The 16,151-nt window shown below is 43.2% G+C and overlaps 5 protein-coding genes across 5 annotated transcripts; 4 read left to right on the plus strand and 1 right to left on the minus strand.

Annotated features, from left to right (window-relative positions):
* Positions 1-14: 14 nt before the first annotated feature.
* PCOAH_00034850 (Uncharacterized protein) lies at positions 15-2,198 on the plus strand (the record flags this gene model as incomplete). Its single annotated transcript, XM_020060276.1, has 3 exons — positions 15-1,298; positions 1,428-1,920; positions 2,011-2,198. The coding sequence occupies 3 exons, from the start codon at positions 15-17 to the stop codon at positions 2,196-2,198; spliced, it is 1,965 nt and encodes a 654-aa protein (XP_019915853.1).
* A 141-nt stretch (positions 2,199-2,339) lies between these two features.
* Positions 2,340-4,481, minus strand: PCOAH_00034860 (Uncharacterized protein; the record flags this gene model as incomplete). The annotated part of the gene is made up of 1 exon (XM_020060277.1): positions 2,340-4,481. The coding sequence occupies one exon, from the start codon at positions 4,479-4,481 to the stop codon at positions 2,340-2,342; it is 2,142 nt and encodes a 713-aa protein (XP_019915762.1).
* Positions 4,482-5,151: 670 nt separating this feature from the next.
* On the plus strand, positions 5,152-9,105 carry PCOAH_00034870 (Uncharacterized protein; the record flags this gene model as incomplete). The annotated part of the gene is made up of 1 exon (XM_020060278.1): positions 5,152-9,105. One exon carries the CDS (start codon positions 5,152-5,154, stop codon positions 9,103-9,105), a length of 3,954 nt encoding a protein of 1,317 aa, XP_019915616.1.
* Positions 9,106-10,550: 1,445 nt separating this feature from the next.
* On the plus strand, positions 10,551-11,423 carry PCOAH_00034880 (Uncharacterized protein; the record flags this gene model as incomplete). The annotated part of the gene is made up of 1 exon (XM_020060279.1): positions 10,551-11,423. The coding sequence occupies one exon, from the start codon at positions 10,551-10,553 to the stop codon at positions 11,421-11,423; it is 873 nt and encodes a 290-aa protein (XP_019915805.1).
* A 1,362-nt stretch (positions 11,424-12,785) lies between these two features.
* On the plus strand, positions 12,786-15,417 carry PCOAH_00034890 (Uncharacterized protein; the record flags this gene model as incomplete). The annotated part of the gene is made up of 2 exons (XM_020060280.1): positions 12,786-13,086; positions 13,250-15,417. The coding sequence occupies 2 exons, from the start codon at positions 12,786-12,788 to the stop codon at positions 15,415-15,417; spliced, it is 2,469 nt and encodes an 822-aa protein (XP_019915657.1).
* Positions 15,418-16,151: the final 734 nt, after the last annotated feature.

The raw sequence follows: 16,151 nt of genomic DNA on the forward strand, positions 1-16,151 counted from the left end.
CCTCATAGCCAAGCATGATGGGAAATAAAATTTCAGAAAATAAACAAAGGCAAATTATTATGTACAAAAATATAAAAAATAAAATTAAAAAAAAACACAACCTAGATATTCGAAGGAACATTTACATTTCTCTACTCAAAGAAAAAGAACTTAGCAATGTCAACTCAGAAATTTTTGAAGCCTACAAGGGGCAGGAAGATAATGGTTGTGGTGGGATGGATGAGAATGGAGCCATTGCGGAGAAGAGCACCATAGGGGGAGATGGTACGTACGTTAAAATAAATTTCAAAAAAAGGGAAACGCACAATCATGTGGGTAGAAAATGTTCCGACGGAGGAAGACGCGAGGGAGGGAAACCCACCACATTGAAAAAAAAGCAGCACCATGGGTATGGCGTCCATGAGGATAGCAACGGGGAGAGTTGTACTGGACAGCGAGACGACCACCGAAGTGACTCCCCAAATGATAAAAGACACTTCGAGCTGGATTACGGCTTCTTCTTCACCGTGGAGGAAAGGTCCAGCGCGTATTCCCAAGCGAGGAGTAGCACCTACGTGAAAAAAAAAAAAAAAAAGGAACGAAGCGACATTTCGGAAGAGCGAATTGATGGGGATAATTCAAACTTCAAACGGGGAAACCGAAGAAAGGGAACCACGTTACGGAGGAAAGAAAGTAGTTTGGAAAGAAGCAGTAGAGTTGCTACACAAAAGGGTGAAAGTGTGCACATGGTTGGCGATGCAGAGGACAGTACCGTTGGGGATAGCTCCATCGGGCACACCTTCGAATCGTGCAGTGGAATGAGGAGCGCTACGCAGAGCCAGTCGGAGTGTGCACCAACCGGTCGCAGTGAGAACCGCGATGAGTCTTCCTTCAATTCGCTTTCGCTGCAATTACTCCCGGATGTGCCAACCACCCAGGGGGAAAAGCCAATCAAGTCAAAGCAAATCAATACGGATAAATGCAAAAAGAGAGACATTGAAGGACACGTGAACTGCTCGAAAGAGCCAAGTGATACGGTGGGGAACAGCACAAGGTTCCTAAACCTAATAAAAGGGAAGAACATCTTGCGCAACATTTTATCATTCATGAACTGCAGGGATTTGTTGGAGTTGCAGAAGACGTGCTCCATGGTCTACGTCCTGGTGAGCGACTTCCTGGACTATATATGCCTGCACATATTTTTAAAATTTAAGAGAGCCTACGAGGGGTACTTCACTCCCTTCGATTGCTTCTACAAGTACGAAGTTCTGTACACGGATAATCCGTCCTTCCGTTTAGATTGCATCTTGCTCGCGAAGGTTAGTGGAGTTGCATCTCCGTGGGTAACTCACCGCGCCAGCATGCTTTCCCTCCATAAGAATATTTCTCCATAAAAAAGTCTTTCTGCCAAAACGCTGCGTCACCACGCTGTTATTCCCCCCCTGCAGATAGAAAAGCGCGCTGTCGGGCACAACAACCGATTCGGTTACAAGTACAAGTACCAGTTCGACGAAAAGAAGCAAAGCAGTTACCACGTGTACTACAATTTCAACGTACTTAAAAAAAACGTAGCGAGAAAAATAGAAATACACAAAGACATTTCGTATAACAATGGAGATGATATTAACGTCTCGCACATAATCAGTAACGACGTCTGTGCGAATGACTACATTTGCATCCCAATAAATTTATTTAACATTATCGGAACTGTTAATTTTCATTCAATAACTTTTTTGGAGAATAAATTGAGCAAACACGTCACCTATAGTAACGGGTTGGACGACCAGCTATGGTACGACAGGGAGGAATACAAAACGCTGATTAAGGAGGATAACTTGGTTTCTTCTGAATGTTTTCTTCCATATTTGAAGCACGTGAAGACGATTTACTCCGGGATCGACGTGACCGTTATGAAGTCCACCTACAGGGCGGTCCAGCCGGGTACGAGCGGAGAGTCCCTGCACAGCCACGCCATCACTTATCCACGTGACCGCTTATCCATGTTACAACTTACCAATTTTTCCCCCGCAGGAAAGCTCGGCCGCCGAAGCTACGCCCTCTGGGGAAACCACTTCATAATCCAAAGCAAGCCAGACCCCGTGTTCGCCTTTCTGAAGCGGGAAGGACTGCAGCACGACTACATTTACCATAATTTTTATTTGCGTGTGGGGGACTCCATCGTTTTTTACTTGATCCGGGGCGGCAATCACGATGTCTAAGTTGGGGAGGAAGTAACACATCGTCTTTTCCACCACGTCGCCTTAACTTTTTAATTTCCTTGTTTTGTCTCCACATGCGCAGTAATCTTACGCGCCACTTGGCCACTCGTCTTGCCCCCCCAGTTTGTCTTCTTCACCGCGCTAATTAACGAACAGCAATCCTAATGACTCCCTCTGGACATTTTTATTACGAGATAGAAATATTTCCAAGTTTTTTTCATACATAAAATAGTTCAGTAGGTGCGTGCGGATCTGATTGGGGGTCTTCCTTCGCAGGGCCTCTACACAATTAAAGAGTATTAATTTTTGCGTGTCGTTTAGGTAGAGAAGATTGCCCAGGCAGATCACCAGCAGTTGTAAGTGCAGCTGCTCTGTGGTGAGGTTGTAAAAGTGGAGGAAGTGCAGGATGGACAAAATGTCATTGAGGTAAATCGGGCAGGTAGCTATCTCCCCAATATCAGCATCATCCTTCATGTGTGGGTCATTTTCTCCCTCACGGTGGAACTTCACACACTTGCCAACCGCTAGGCGCACGAGGTGCAGCATTTTGTGGGTTATGTTTAAGTCCACAATTTTGCGTCGCATGAAACTTTCGCAAAAGAAAGAAATCTCTCCAATTTCCAGGGAGTCACACACGTTTTCGTTTTTTATAAATATGTCCAAAAAGATGTTAAACGAATTTAAATAGGACTTCAAAATGTGGAACTTCAAAAATGGCATTCTTAGCATGTAACTCAGGAGGAAGATAAAATTTTTCAGCAATTTTTTTGTTGCGTGGTGGAATTTATTTCGATATGGTGCGTCTTCCTCGTATAAGGCAAAGTTGTACGTGTAATTCTGGTGGTATAGAAAGGAGAGCGCATCGTGGGGAGGATGCACAACAGTATGGATGACGCCGTTGTCTGGCCCCTCCTTCGTTACTCCATTTATAAAGTCGTATATGCCCTGCTCGGTCCACTCGTTCATGCTTGCGATGAACCCCCCCAGGACGCGCTCAACTGCTCGGTTTAATTTCTTATCCGTGTAGTAGTTCTGCGCGTCCATGAAAGCGAGCAGAGTTAGCATGTTCCTGCGTAGAAGAGGGGTCCTCTCTTGGGCGATAAAGTACTTCACGACGTCGCCAATCAAGTCCTGCACATACAAATTTTTCCGCGCCAGCTCTTTGTCATGGATAAAAATGGTTAGTACTTCTTTCATCTGGAACATGTTTCGCTCGTCCTCCGCTCCTTGCGCGACGAATGCTTCCATTTGTTCGACCGCGTCGACGTTTCCTCTCATCATTTTGCTGACCTCGTTTTTTATCTGAGTTAACAGCGTACCCTTCAATTTGAGCCCCTGATGCTTCCCCTCTCTGACTTTTATTTTCCGCTTTTCCCTCTTCACGTTTAGGTTAATAAACTGCACGCTATCTTTGGACACCTCCTTTTCGTATTGCTCCATGTCCACATTTTGCAAATTTTCGAGGACGTTCTCTGGCTCTGTATCGTTTATATGTTGCACGGTGGGGTGTTCCCCCTGTGGTTGTTTCTCACCGGAGGAGTGCGTTTGCTCCTTATCACCTGATTCGGTGGTATCACTCTGTTTGCTATTATCCGCCGTGGAAACCTCCCCATGGGGGAAATCACCCCCAACGCGGGAACCCCTGTCCATATTAACCAACTTGACTTTATAAATCAGAGGAATGTGATTTATGGCGGAGTGTAAATTACAGTGCGGGGCGAAGAGTACCTTGGACAGGTCATAGGAAAAGTGATTGTCAATTTTAAAGTAGTATATTTCAAGGACGCTTAAGACCTTCCGAAGGATGAAAGTATCTCTGTAATTGACTCTGCACATTAAGTAAAAGAGGATGAAGAGGTCCTCGTAGCCGAAGGAGTACTTCGTAGCATTTTTTATTAACTGGAGGAATTTTTTTTTTTCATCGTTATGAATGTAGAAGGCGCACAGGTGGATAAAACATTTGCTGCTATTTATGTATCTGGAAAGGTTTTCATTAATTGGGATGGTTAATTGATCTGCTTGTTTTTGTCCCGACTTTATGTAGTCTACACCTTCGATTTCCTTCGGTTTGTTCTCCTTACTCATCAGTGGAGCCGTTTTTACAGTTGTTTCACCCCCCTGGTGGAGGACTCTTCCCCCCGGGTGGTCAATCACTTTGTGTATTTTTTGCTCCACGTAAAAATAATCGCTCACAATTTTGTTTAGCTGCTCCTTGGGGACGCTGTTGAAGAAAAACCTCCTCTCCATGCGATGCATGGCCCTTAGGATGGCGCGCCGTTTCATTTTGGAGGTATGTGTGTGTCTTAATAAGGAAGGGTACCAATGTAACCCTGGCCAGGTAACGCTGGGAATTATGTCCGACCTGGCAACGTGGCACCATCCAGGGGGGAACACTCTTCGAGGAATAATTACCCCTACATTTCAGCTAACATGGCAGAATGGCGCAACGGGAAAATGGCCCCTCACGGTGTCGCAAAAAAAAAAAAAAAAAAAAAAAAAAGGGGCATTCTCGCACGAATGGGAGAGGAGAACTATCTACGTCGTTGGGTTCCGCCGAAAAAAAGGGGATGGTAGGGTGAGCCGGAGGGTCGGAAAATGTCGACTCAATATACTGCCGAGTGTTGAAGATACCGTTTAGTGTCGTCACGGGTAGGCGCGATCGTGCGTGGGTGCTTATGCACAATTTGGTAAAGGCATATTTTGACGATTATGCTGCTTGACGAAGGAACACCTGTGCATGCATCCTGGTTTGCCACTTACGACAACGCGTTACCCTTCCGGGAAGGACCACCCACTTGGAGCGACAACCAAGAAGGGCATGTCCCCAATTAGTAGGGAAAGAAAAATAAAGAGGGTCCTGCGGAGTAGCACGTTGAGTTGGCCATGTTCCCCAGAGGATCTGTGCTTCGCATCTGACAGTTTTCCTTCTTACCGCTTAGCCGCAACCCACCAAATGGCGGAGGAATCCACGCTGCGCAGCTTCCTGCAGCTGGAAGACGTGCGCGACCGGTACATCACAGACCTGAACACTGAAAAGAAGCAATTCTCATACGCAGAGCTGTACGAGGAAGTGGAAAATCTGCGGAGCTTTCTAAAAAGCATTAACGTGCAACCAGGGGAGGAAATCTCCATCGTCCTCTTCAACAGTATAGAGTACGTGGTGAGCTTCCTTGGCATAAACTACAACAAAAACATATGCCTTCCATTGAACACAAATTTGAAAAAAGAGGAATATGTAAGGTACCTAGTCAACAACTGCAAGTATATAATTATACACGACTATGATGAGGACGATGAGAATTATTTTTCGATGAAGAAAAAACATGGCTATTACAAAAATGTGTGCAAGTCGATTGAGGAGTTAGGCACCGAGTACAACATTGGGGTTATACGAATTAGGAAGAATAAAAAAGCGCCGTTTTTTACCTACTCGTTAAGCAGACCCTATGGTGGGAGCCACGCAGGTGGCATGCAAGGAGAGCTAAAGGAGGACAATGGAATGACCAAAAAAGGTAGCGATGTCTGTTTGCATCTGCATACATCGGGAACAACAAGCAAAGTGAAGATAGTTCAACTGACGAATGAAAATATTAAAACGACTATTAGGAACATCACCAGTTCGTACGGACTGAACAGAGAGGACAACACAGTCATTGTGATGCCTCTGTATCATGTGCATGGCTTAATCGGAGTTCTCATGCCAATTTTATATGCCAAAGGAAATGTCCTTTTTCAAGTAGGTCACTCGTTTAGTGCCTCTGAGTTTTGGAAAGACGTCATACATCACAACGTCACTTACTTCTCTGCCGTCCCGACCATTTTGAAGATATTGCTCCTACGGTACGAGAGTGACTATTTCGTGGATGGCGTGAAGGTAAAACACAAGTTGAGGTTTATTAGGACGTCCAGTTCGCAACTGGATGAGCATATGGAAAGGGAAGCGGAGCTGAAATTCGAGACGAACGTTTTGCAAGCCTATGGCATGACGGAGGCATGTCACCAGGTCAGCACGAATAAGCTTATTCTCACCGATGGGAAACACGTATCAACTGTTAAGAAGTACAAAAGTGTGGGAATTCCAAACGTAGGGGTTGTCATATACGACCACGAAAAGGGGAAGGTTTGTCGAAAAAATGAACTCGGAGAAATTTGCATTAACGGTAAGAACGTAATGTTTGGTTACAAAGAAATGAAGGACAATGAAAATATATGTGTTCATGTAAATACTGTGAAGGAAAAGGTAGACTATATGGAGGGGAATACCTTTTTGGTCACTGGCGAATCTGTACCTTTCTTTAAAACTGGAGATGTTGGCTACGTGGATGAAGAGAACTTCCTCTTCATTGCTGGCCGAATTAAGGACATAATCAACAGGGGGGGTGAAAAGATCATCCCGAACGAAATTGATGACGTGGTAAGGGATGACCCGCGGGTTTCCGACTGCTTAGCCTTTGCGTGTACGGATGAGGTGTATGGCGAGGCCATTCACGCGGCGGTCATTTTGGACGAGAAGAAGTTACCTTGGGGGGGAGGTCCGCTTACCGATTCGCTTCCCTCCACGTTCACCCCTTCCATCGTGCCCAGCGCCCCCCAGCATGGCAACCCCCCCGCAGAAAACGAATTCAACGTGGAGTTCTCCCTTAGCCTGAACTTCAAGTACCACCACCTGAGGGAGGAGCTAACGGAGCACATAAAGAAACGACTGGCGGATTTCAAAGTGCCCAAGAAAATATACTTTGTGAATCATTTCTTAAAAACAGACACGGGGAAAGTATCGAGAAGAAAAATGGCAGAAGGGGTTGACCATTTGAGAAGAACTCCACTGAATGTGTTCGACGTGCTAGCCTTATGCTTGAAGAAGGTTCACCTGGATGGTTACATTTATGGGCTGTATGGAATACCCGTTAACAAAATAATTCACAGTTTTGTGCGAAACAAAATTTACTACATAAGTTTTAGGAACGAAATAAATGCTTGCCTAAGTTGCAGCTATGTGAATTATTTCGACCAACACAAGGAAAAGAAAAAGGTGGGAATTATGCTAACGTGCTCAGGACCAGCATTTGTGAATGCCCTGCCAGGGTTGTACAACGCCAAGGTGAACCACTTTCCACTTATCTTTATATGCTTCGAAAATTTTACTGCTAAGAATTTGACTCAGTTTGATAAGCAGAAGAATTTCCAGTACTTCCCACAGCAGCAATTTTTGGCAAAGGCCAAGGAGATGTGTGCAGGGGTGTTCCATGTAGATTCGCCGGATGCGTTTCCTGAGCAGCTGTACAATTGTCTGGAAGCATGTGTAAGGATGAAGTCTCCCGTTTACTTAAACCTCAGTTATGACCTAATCGGGAAGGAAGTGACCCTTGACAGGGCTCTGCACTTATTGGATCTGAGTGACGGCTACGCACGGAAGTACCACCAACCACTGAACGTGTTGAACGGGCAAATCACTCTCTCCAAACAGGAAGATCAGGAGTTCAATAAATTGTTACAGCTATTTTGTAGGATTTACCAGAGTAACAAAAGAGGGGCGATCTTCCTAGGCACCAACTGCAACCGTGGCGTTAAGTACGTCTTGAAGTTGTCTCACTTGATGAAGATACCCATATATACAAGCACCATGGCCAAATGTTTTGTTAAAGAAAATTATTTGTACAATGCTAATCAGTGTAAGTCGTTCCTCTTCGAAAATCTGGACTTTTGCTTCGCCTTCGGAACTGTCTACAACTTTTATTTCAACTTTGGAAACTTCCCAAAATGCAAAAAGGAGAATATGCTTTGTGTTGATTTGACGAATGATGTATTTGACCCTCAAGTGGACTCCCACTGTGAGCACTTCTTCTTCTCCGACTTGTACAGAGTTGTGAAGCAGTTGTATTTCTCCCTCAAGGGGGGAGCCCTATCCATTGATGTGGACGCACGAATGAGCTGGGTCGCCGCCATCCAAGAGGCTAAACAAAAGAGCATACATAAACTTTGCTGCCGAGTGGCAACCCAGTACTTGGTTTCTGAACAGTTTACCATGGAACAGGTTATGCTTATCCTCAGACACTGTCTGCTCGATTATTTCTTTACTCGAAATGAAATTCCATCGACGTACAAGCGGTACTTCATCGATTATTTTAAGTACGTTGACCGGGCGAAGCTGCGTGGGGTGCTTCAGGGGGATGTCCTCCCTCATGGGAATGGCGAAGCGGACCTGGGTGCGCCGCAAAGCGACTGTGACCTGAGTGACAGCAGCTCGGAGGAGGGAGATCAAAGAGACGACACTGGAGGACACTCCCTCCCCAGTAAGAATAAAACGTGGAAGAACAGAAAACACAAGTTCCTCAACCAGGAAATAAAAAAAAGAGTCGTAATCACCAACGAAGGGTCCATAACGCTACACTTGGGAATATTATATTTGCCCCAGCTGGGACCATACAATTTTATCATACCGCAGATCAATGGAATGATGGGTGTATCCATGAACGCAGCTATATGTGCCGCTCTGAACCATCAGGAAAATGTTGTTTTTGCAATTTTAGGAGATTCCTCCTTTGGCTTTACCTCCAACGAAGTAGAAACCATATGCCGCTTCAAGTTAAAAGTTGTTCTCATTATTTTAAACAACAACGGCGTATACGGTGATAGGGACTTCCAAACAAAGGGACCACATTCTGAAGAGGTGAACAAGGGTGCCCATTTTTTTCTACACAATCCTTCCGCTCTTTACCATTTTAGCAAGTACGAGAATTATGTAACTGCCCACGGGGGATATGGTCGCTATGTGGATAATCGGGAAGACTTTCTCCAGCAGATCAAGCACGTCATGAGCGAAAGTTTTAACTCCTTCCCAGTGCTACTAAATGTTATCGTGGGGGACGCTCAATCGGTCAAGTTTGACGTGGACAAATATATACAGTGAGGCACGGCAAAATGAGATGAATTTTTCTTTTTATTCCTCCCCCAACAACTGCGGGAAGCGGCCCCAAACGGGGGTACGTTGTTAAATTTTAAAAATTGTATACACACGGTTATCTCTGCATGCACGTTGTTAAATAAATATCCATGAGGGAGCATCCCCGTGTATGCAGGGATAACCGTGTGCATTCAATTTTTAAAATTTAACAATGTACCCTTCTTTGGAGCCGCACCCCGCAGTTGTTGGAGAAGCAAGCCCAGATTATTTCAAATAGTTTAAGTGGAACACACGATGAATATGCGTCACTGGAGCTACTACAAAGAATGCTTCGTTATGGGGGGGGTTGGAGCTGGCAAGAACTACGAGCAGGATGCGCCAAATTTTGTTCAGCCAACCTGTTGAGCGTCGCAACGTTCGCTCACCACGCAGGTGGTGCGTTTCCGTTTATCAACTTAATGCGGGCCATTTTGCATCCAAAGAGGGGGGGGAAAAAATAATAAAATAAAATAAGACAGCTAGCTAACTACTAGCTAAAATAAACAATCAAACAGTCTAACAGCCAAAAGAGACAACAACAAAAAAAAACTTACACACTGTTGCACAAAAAGGGGGGCATACAAACAAAAACTGATGTGTACTATTCCATTGGAGACACACACATGTATAAAGGTGGGGTGGCGGTAGTTGATGTGTGTGATCCATGCAACGGTGTTAGGAACATATATCATTTGTAGACAAGTTCAGGTAGCCATATTTTGCAACCCCACCACCACCAAAGGAAAAAAAAAAAAAAAAAAAAAAAAAAAAAAAAAAAAAAATTCCATCTAGCCAATTTTAAATGAATGCATGCTACCATAAGCCCGTTATAAGAGGAAAAGAAGGAAAAAAAAAAAATATATATATATATATAAACTGGATTATAACCTACATTGGTTCCCCTTCAATTTTTTTATAATTTCTCTTTTCTTTTTTTCCTTTTTTATTTGTTCCCAAAAATTATCATCAACATTTTAAGTAGAATTTTAATTTTCCTCATTCAGTAATTTTTAATACATGCTTTATTTTGCAACCAAAAATTTTCCTACTGTTTGGAAATCAATTCTTTTACAACATATATTTGTTGTGCACTTTGTAGCATTATTGTGGGCTTTTTATTTATACTTTCAAAGGATTCGTTGTTTTTTTTTTCCCCGCACCCCTTTTTATTTTAAATTTTAAAAGGTTTGTCATTTTATAACGAAACAGTTTTCTTGCGACCCTATCCCTTTCTGCCTTTGAAGAGCTAATTTTTTTTTCAAGTTTTTTTTTATTTTTTAAAGTGCAAAATGGCTAAGACATGTTACTTCCCATTTTTGTTCCTTACATATTTTTTTTTGAGCTCAGCTTTGTTGGCCCGTTCGGATGATGATGGAAATGTTCATAATGAATCAACACCAGAAATATATAGAATGAGGGATGATACAGTAGTTGTCGCTCACAAAGGCCCCATGCTACAGAACAGTGAGTCCCCGAAAACAGTACACGATCAAATTGCAAAAGTGACTACAATATATGCCTCAAATGAATATAAGTATCTAAGTCCCATGAAAGAGTTATTTCTTTTGTACAACTCCATGATTGATATCCAGAATGAAGGTTTCAATTACGGATCCATATCACTAGAAATGGAATTGCCCGATCGTAGAGGAAGTGATGACTTTGCAGTGTTACGCACCATATTCTATGCACGACGAAAAAACCAGGTTAGCAAAGAATTTGAACATGGAAGTGGAGAACACATTTCTAGTTTCAATCTGACTGAACTGTTACGTGAAAAAAAATTTGTAGAGGACCTTGAGAAAGTGTCTTTTGGAACAAGAAGCGGGATTGTTACTTCGGATGATCCTATCAATGTGTACCAAGCTATTAAGGACAGTCAACTCGACGCCACAAAGCTTTTTATCACGCTAAATAAGGAAGGCGAAGACAAGTATTCCGTTTCAAAGTTGGACGATTTTCTTGGCGAATGTTTGAAGGCTGCGCAGGAAGCCTTGGAGCAGGCAGACGCTTCGAATAAGAAGAAAAAAGAAGGCGGAAATTTGCAAGGCGATGATCCGGTTAGCGGAAGCCAGGCTAGTGAAAGCCAGGTTAGCAGTACCCAAAGGAACGCGCAGGAACCAAAAAAAAACAGAAAGGCTTTAATGGATGAATTCAAACAAAGCTTGGTCTCGAAAGACATGGCAAAGTGTAAGGAGTCCGCTAAGCTGTTAATGGCAAATTCGACGGTATCCAGTTTAATGTACCTGTTCGTACTAATAGCACTAGGCGTCTGCTTGTTGTAGGAAGCTGATGCGAAGGAACAACTGTGGTGATTGTTGAGTGGCGCATTTTCCTCTGTTTTTTGAAGCGCCATACGTGGTAATTTTTTTGCGCGACGAGGTTTTGTTACCACCCTTCTTCGGGTGCGGCCGCCCCTTTTTTTTTCCCGCAGCGCCCCTAATATGTGTGCTGCAAAGGAAATATTCCCCAATGGAGGAATAATAAGTGTGCAACAGTGAAAGGGACTCCTTCAGTGTGAACCAATACATGTGTGTATGTGCATACACATATATAATTTGCATAGTTTAATCTGCACACCCCTTTTTCATATTACTCTCAATTTTTGGGCTATTCTGTGTTCCATCCAATTTTATCTGGAAAAAAAAAAAATAATTTTTTTTTTTCCCATTGTTTGCATTTTATCATAACTAAGTTTTAGAAAAAAAAAAAAAAATGCGCCGGAATGAAGAGGGGGGAAAAAAAGTTTATAAGGCAGAGAACCGCCCCTCACATTTCGTAAATTTAATTTTTAAATTATTCTGGTAGCTATATAATTTGGCCATTTAAAAAATTGACATTCTTGTCGCTGTGCATGAATCTATGTGTATGGAAGGCGCATGCGCATACGTACCTGCGTGTATTTGTGTGGAGTGCAAACTTTTATCCTCCTTGTTTTCCGTGCATACTTCTTTACGTGTACAGCCGTAGTGTACTTTTATTTGTGGGGGTAGCAAGGGTACACTTTCTTTTATTTTTGCTTATCGTGGGGACCATTTCTTCGCAAATTCGTGCATACTTGGCTATTTTATCTGCCCCTTGTGGTAACCTTGCCATGTCATGTCATATCGGATCATATTATGCCCATAAAAAATTTCCTTATTGTGTTATTTTTTTTCTTTTTTTTTTTTCCCACTCTGTGTTTATGTTTCACTCTTCCGGAACGATAACGATTAATTGTTTAATAAAAAAAAGGAAAAAAAAAAAGAGGCCCATTCTGAGTCAAAGAAAAAAAAATAAAAAAAATGATTTCTTGTCAGTTTCATCAAAATTAAGCAATCTCAAAGTTGAGCGAGTTTAAAACTGCCATTTGCGCAAAAGTATTATCTTGTGACAGGAGGTTGTTTCGCCTGCGCGGTGGAAGAGGAAAGGCCATTTTTACGCGAAAGTTCGCTGCCTTTGTGTTTGTATGAGTATTTGCGCGCAGGCGTAGGGGCACACGAGCGTATGCACTTTAGGAGAACACTTACTAATACGAGCATATCCGTTCACACCTTTACACATCGCTGTGAAGGACGTTTTTGCAAGCGCACGTGTGCATTTCGTGAGGCGAGAGAACTTCCCTGGCTGCCGCTTTACGCTTATCCCCCTTGAGTGTGTACCCCATAATGGAGAACAATGCCGATGTGAAGGCGGTGGCCGATGAAAACAACGGAGATGGGAAAATCACGAAAAAGAAAAACCTGAGCAGACTCATTGTGGAGGAAGCAACGAACGATGACAATTCCGTTGTGGCCCTGAACACCAAGCGAATGGAGGAATTGAATTTTTTCCGAGGGGACACCATCTTGATTAAGGGAAAGAAAAGGCATTCTACCATTTGTATCATATTGAATGACAACGATTTGGATGAAGGCAAAATTAGGATCAACAAAGTTGCTAGGAAAAACCTTAGGGTTTGCTTGGGAGGTAATGCGCAAGGATGCACTCGCGGAATGTGCCTCCGTGTGTAAACTGCGCACAGCAGGGTGGGACCTATCCCTTCCCAGGCACCGATCTGCCCCATGGGCATTTTTGTCCATCATTGATCTTTTGCATCACTGATATTCCCCTTCACTGCACCCCTTCACAGATATCGTCTACGTGAAACCGTGCCCCGAAATTCCCTACGGAAAGAAGATCCAGGTGCTGCCCCTTGATGACACCATCGAAGGCCTTGCGAAGGACACGCTGTTCGAGATTTTCCTGAAGCCATACTTCAACGAATCGTACAGACCAGTGAAGAAAGGCGACTTGTTCCTTGTCCGAGGTGGGTTCATGTCGGTAGAATTCAAAGTGGTTGAAGTGGACCCAGATGATTTCTGCATTGTTTCCCCAGACACGGTGATATACTACGAAGGAGACCCCATCAAAAGAGACGATGAAGAGAAGCTAGACGAAATAGGTTATGATGACATAGGAGGATGTAAAAAACAGCTAGCTCAAATTAGGGAGATGATCGAACTTCCACTGAGACACCCAGGATTATTTAAGACGTTAGGAGTGAAACCACCCAGAGGAGTATTGCTATATGGACCCCCAGGAAGTGGAAAGACATGTATAGCTAGAGCTGTGGCAAATGAAACAGGAGCCTTTTTTTTTCTCATAAATGGACCAGAAGTAATGAGTAAAATGGCAGGAGAAGCAGAAGCAAATTTGAGAAGAGCCTTCGAAGAAGCAGAAAAAAATTCCCCAGCTATAATTTTTATTGACGAAATTGATTCCATTGCTCCGAAAAGAGAAAAAACGAATGGAGAAGTTGAAAGGAGAGTAGTTTCCCAATTGCTAACCTTAATGGATGGAATAAAAAGTAGAGGCCAAGTAGTAGTCATAGCAGCGACCAATAGGCAGAATTCCATAGACCCTGCGCTGAGACGTTTTGGTCGTTTTGACAGAGAAATTGATATAGGAGTACCAGATGACAATGGAAGGTTTGAAATTTTAAGAATACACACCAAAAATATGAAGCTGTCCCCAGATGTGAAGCTAGAAGAATTGGCAAGCAGCACACACGGTTTTGTTGGTGCAGATTTGGCTCAGCTATGTACAGAAGCCGCACTAACATGTATCCGAGAAAAAATGGATGTAATCGACTTGGAAGATGAAATTATTGACAAAGAAGTGTTAGAAAGCATGTGTGTAACACAGGATCATTTTAATATGGCCTTGGGAACATGCAACCCATCGTCGTTACGAGAAACCGTTGTTGAAGTTCCGAATGTCAAATGGGATGATATTGGTGGATTAGATGAAGTGAAGAATACGTTACGTGAAATGATTCTATATCCAATTGACCATCCAGATAAATTTGAGAAATTTGGTATGTCTCCATCTAGGGGAGTTCTATTTTATGGACCCCCAGGTTGTGGTAAAACTTTACTAGCCAAAGCCGTCGCATCTGAATGTTCAGCTAATTTTGTATCCATTAAAGGTCCAGAATTGTTAACCATGTGGTTTGGTGAGTCGGAAGCCAATGTTAGAGAAGTGTTTGACAAAGCTAGAGCTGCGGCACCTTGTGTTTTATTCTTTGATGAGCTAGATTCTATTGGCACGCAGAGAGGATCTACCCTTGGAGATGGAAGCGGTGCTGGAGATCGTGTAATGAATCAGTTACTAACCGAAATTGATGGAGTCGGACCGAAGAAGAATCTCTTCTTTATTGGAGCAACAAACAGGCCTGAATTGTTAGATGAAGCGTTATTAAGACCAGGAAGACTAGATCAGCTGATTTATATTCCTTTGCCTGATTTAGCTGCTAGAATTTCTATTTTAAGCGCTATATTGAGGAAGTGCCCTGTAGCTGATAATGTGCCTATAGACTTTTTGGCCCAGAAGACCGCCGGATTTAGTGGCGCTGATTTAGCCGAGCTCTGCCAGAGGGCAGCCAGAGCGGCCATTCGAGATTCCATCGATGCAGAGGAAATGAACAAAAAGTCTAAGCTACAAATGAATCCAAATGAAAACAGCGAAAATGGGGAAAATGCTCAAAGCGCTCAAAATGGTACCAGTGTGCAGAATAACGAAGAAAATACAATAAAATATGAAATTACGAGGCATCACTTTAAAGAGGGACTAGCTGGCGCTAGGAGAAGTGTTTCACAAGCCGACCTAATTAAGTACGACAACTTTAGAATAAAGTTCGATCCTCTGTACAAGACCAAGACGGGTGGTGGAAACGATGACTTCATCGTTGACTGGCCCGATGAGGAGAACAACGAGGAACCCCAGGAGTACAACGTGGATGATGACTTGTACTCGTAGTTCGCCTAAGGTGTGTCTTCTTCTCGTGGTTATAGAGCCGTTCCCACTCTGCCTTGTTGTGCACATACTGAATTCCTCCCCGGAGCATGTTACGGAATTCCCCACCAGTCAGCTGTGCATACCTGTGTGTATACATCCCCTCGTGCAAATATACCCACCTGCACGCATTTTTTAATTCCCTTTTTGCCATTATAACAAAGTTGTACATTTTTTAAGCAAAGAAGGGGGCCAAAATTGCACCGCCCGCCTTCTCTTCACAATTTACGTATGTGTGTGTGCACCACTCTGGGGGCTTGCCCCTGTGTACATCTGTACGTCTGTGTGAATTAAATAAAACCGTTAAGGTTTAACAAATTTAAGTGATAGCATCTTTTGGAAGCATCCGTTTGCACCGTTTTGGGGAACAGGATGTGCGCAATTTTATACGTAAGGAAGTTTCTCTCTGTTCAGCTAATGCGAACCTTTGGCTTCTAAAAAGTGCCACATTTACGGGGGGTATCCTTCTAAGGGGTTTGAAGGGCGCACCTACGTGAGGATGTATAGATGTATATGTAAGTACATGTGCTCATCCCATGTGTGGTAGACGCGGAGGTGTTCCTCTCCTCCCTTTCCCCCCAAGCCGCGACATTTTCTGTGGAGAACTCCCAACAGTTAGAAGATAAATACCAGGGGGTTAAAAGGAGAGCACTTTGAAAAATAAAAAAAAAGAGAAACAGACATGAAAAGAAACGAAG

This window comes from Plasmodium coatneyi, chromosome 11, assembly GCF_001680005.1.
Source record: "Plasmodium coatneyi strain Hackeri chromosome 11, complete sequence".
Lineage (NCBI taxonomy): Eukaryota > Apicomplexa > Aconoidasida > Haemosporida > Plasmodiidae > Plasmodium > Plasmodium coatneyi.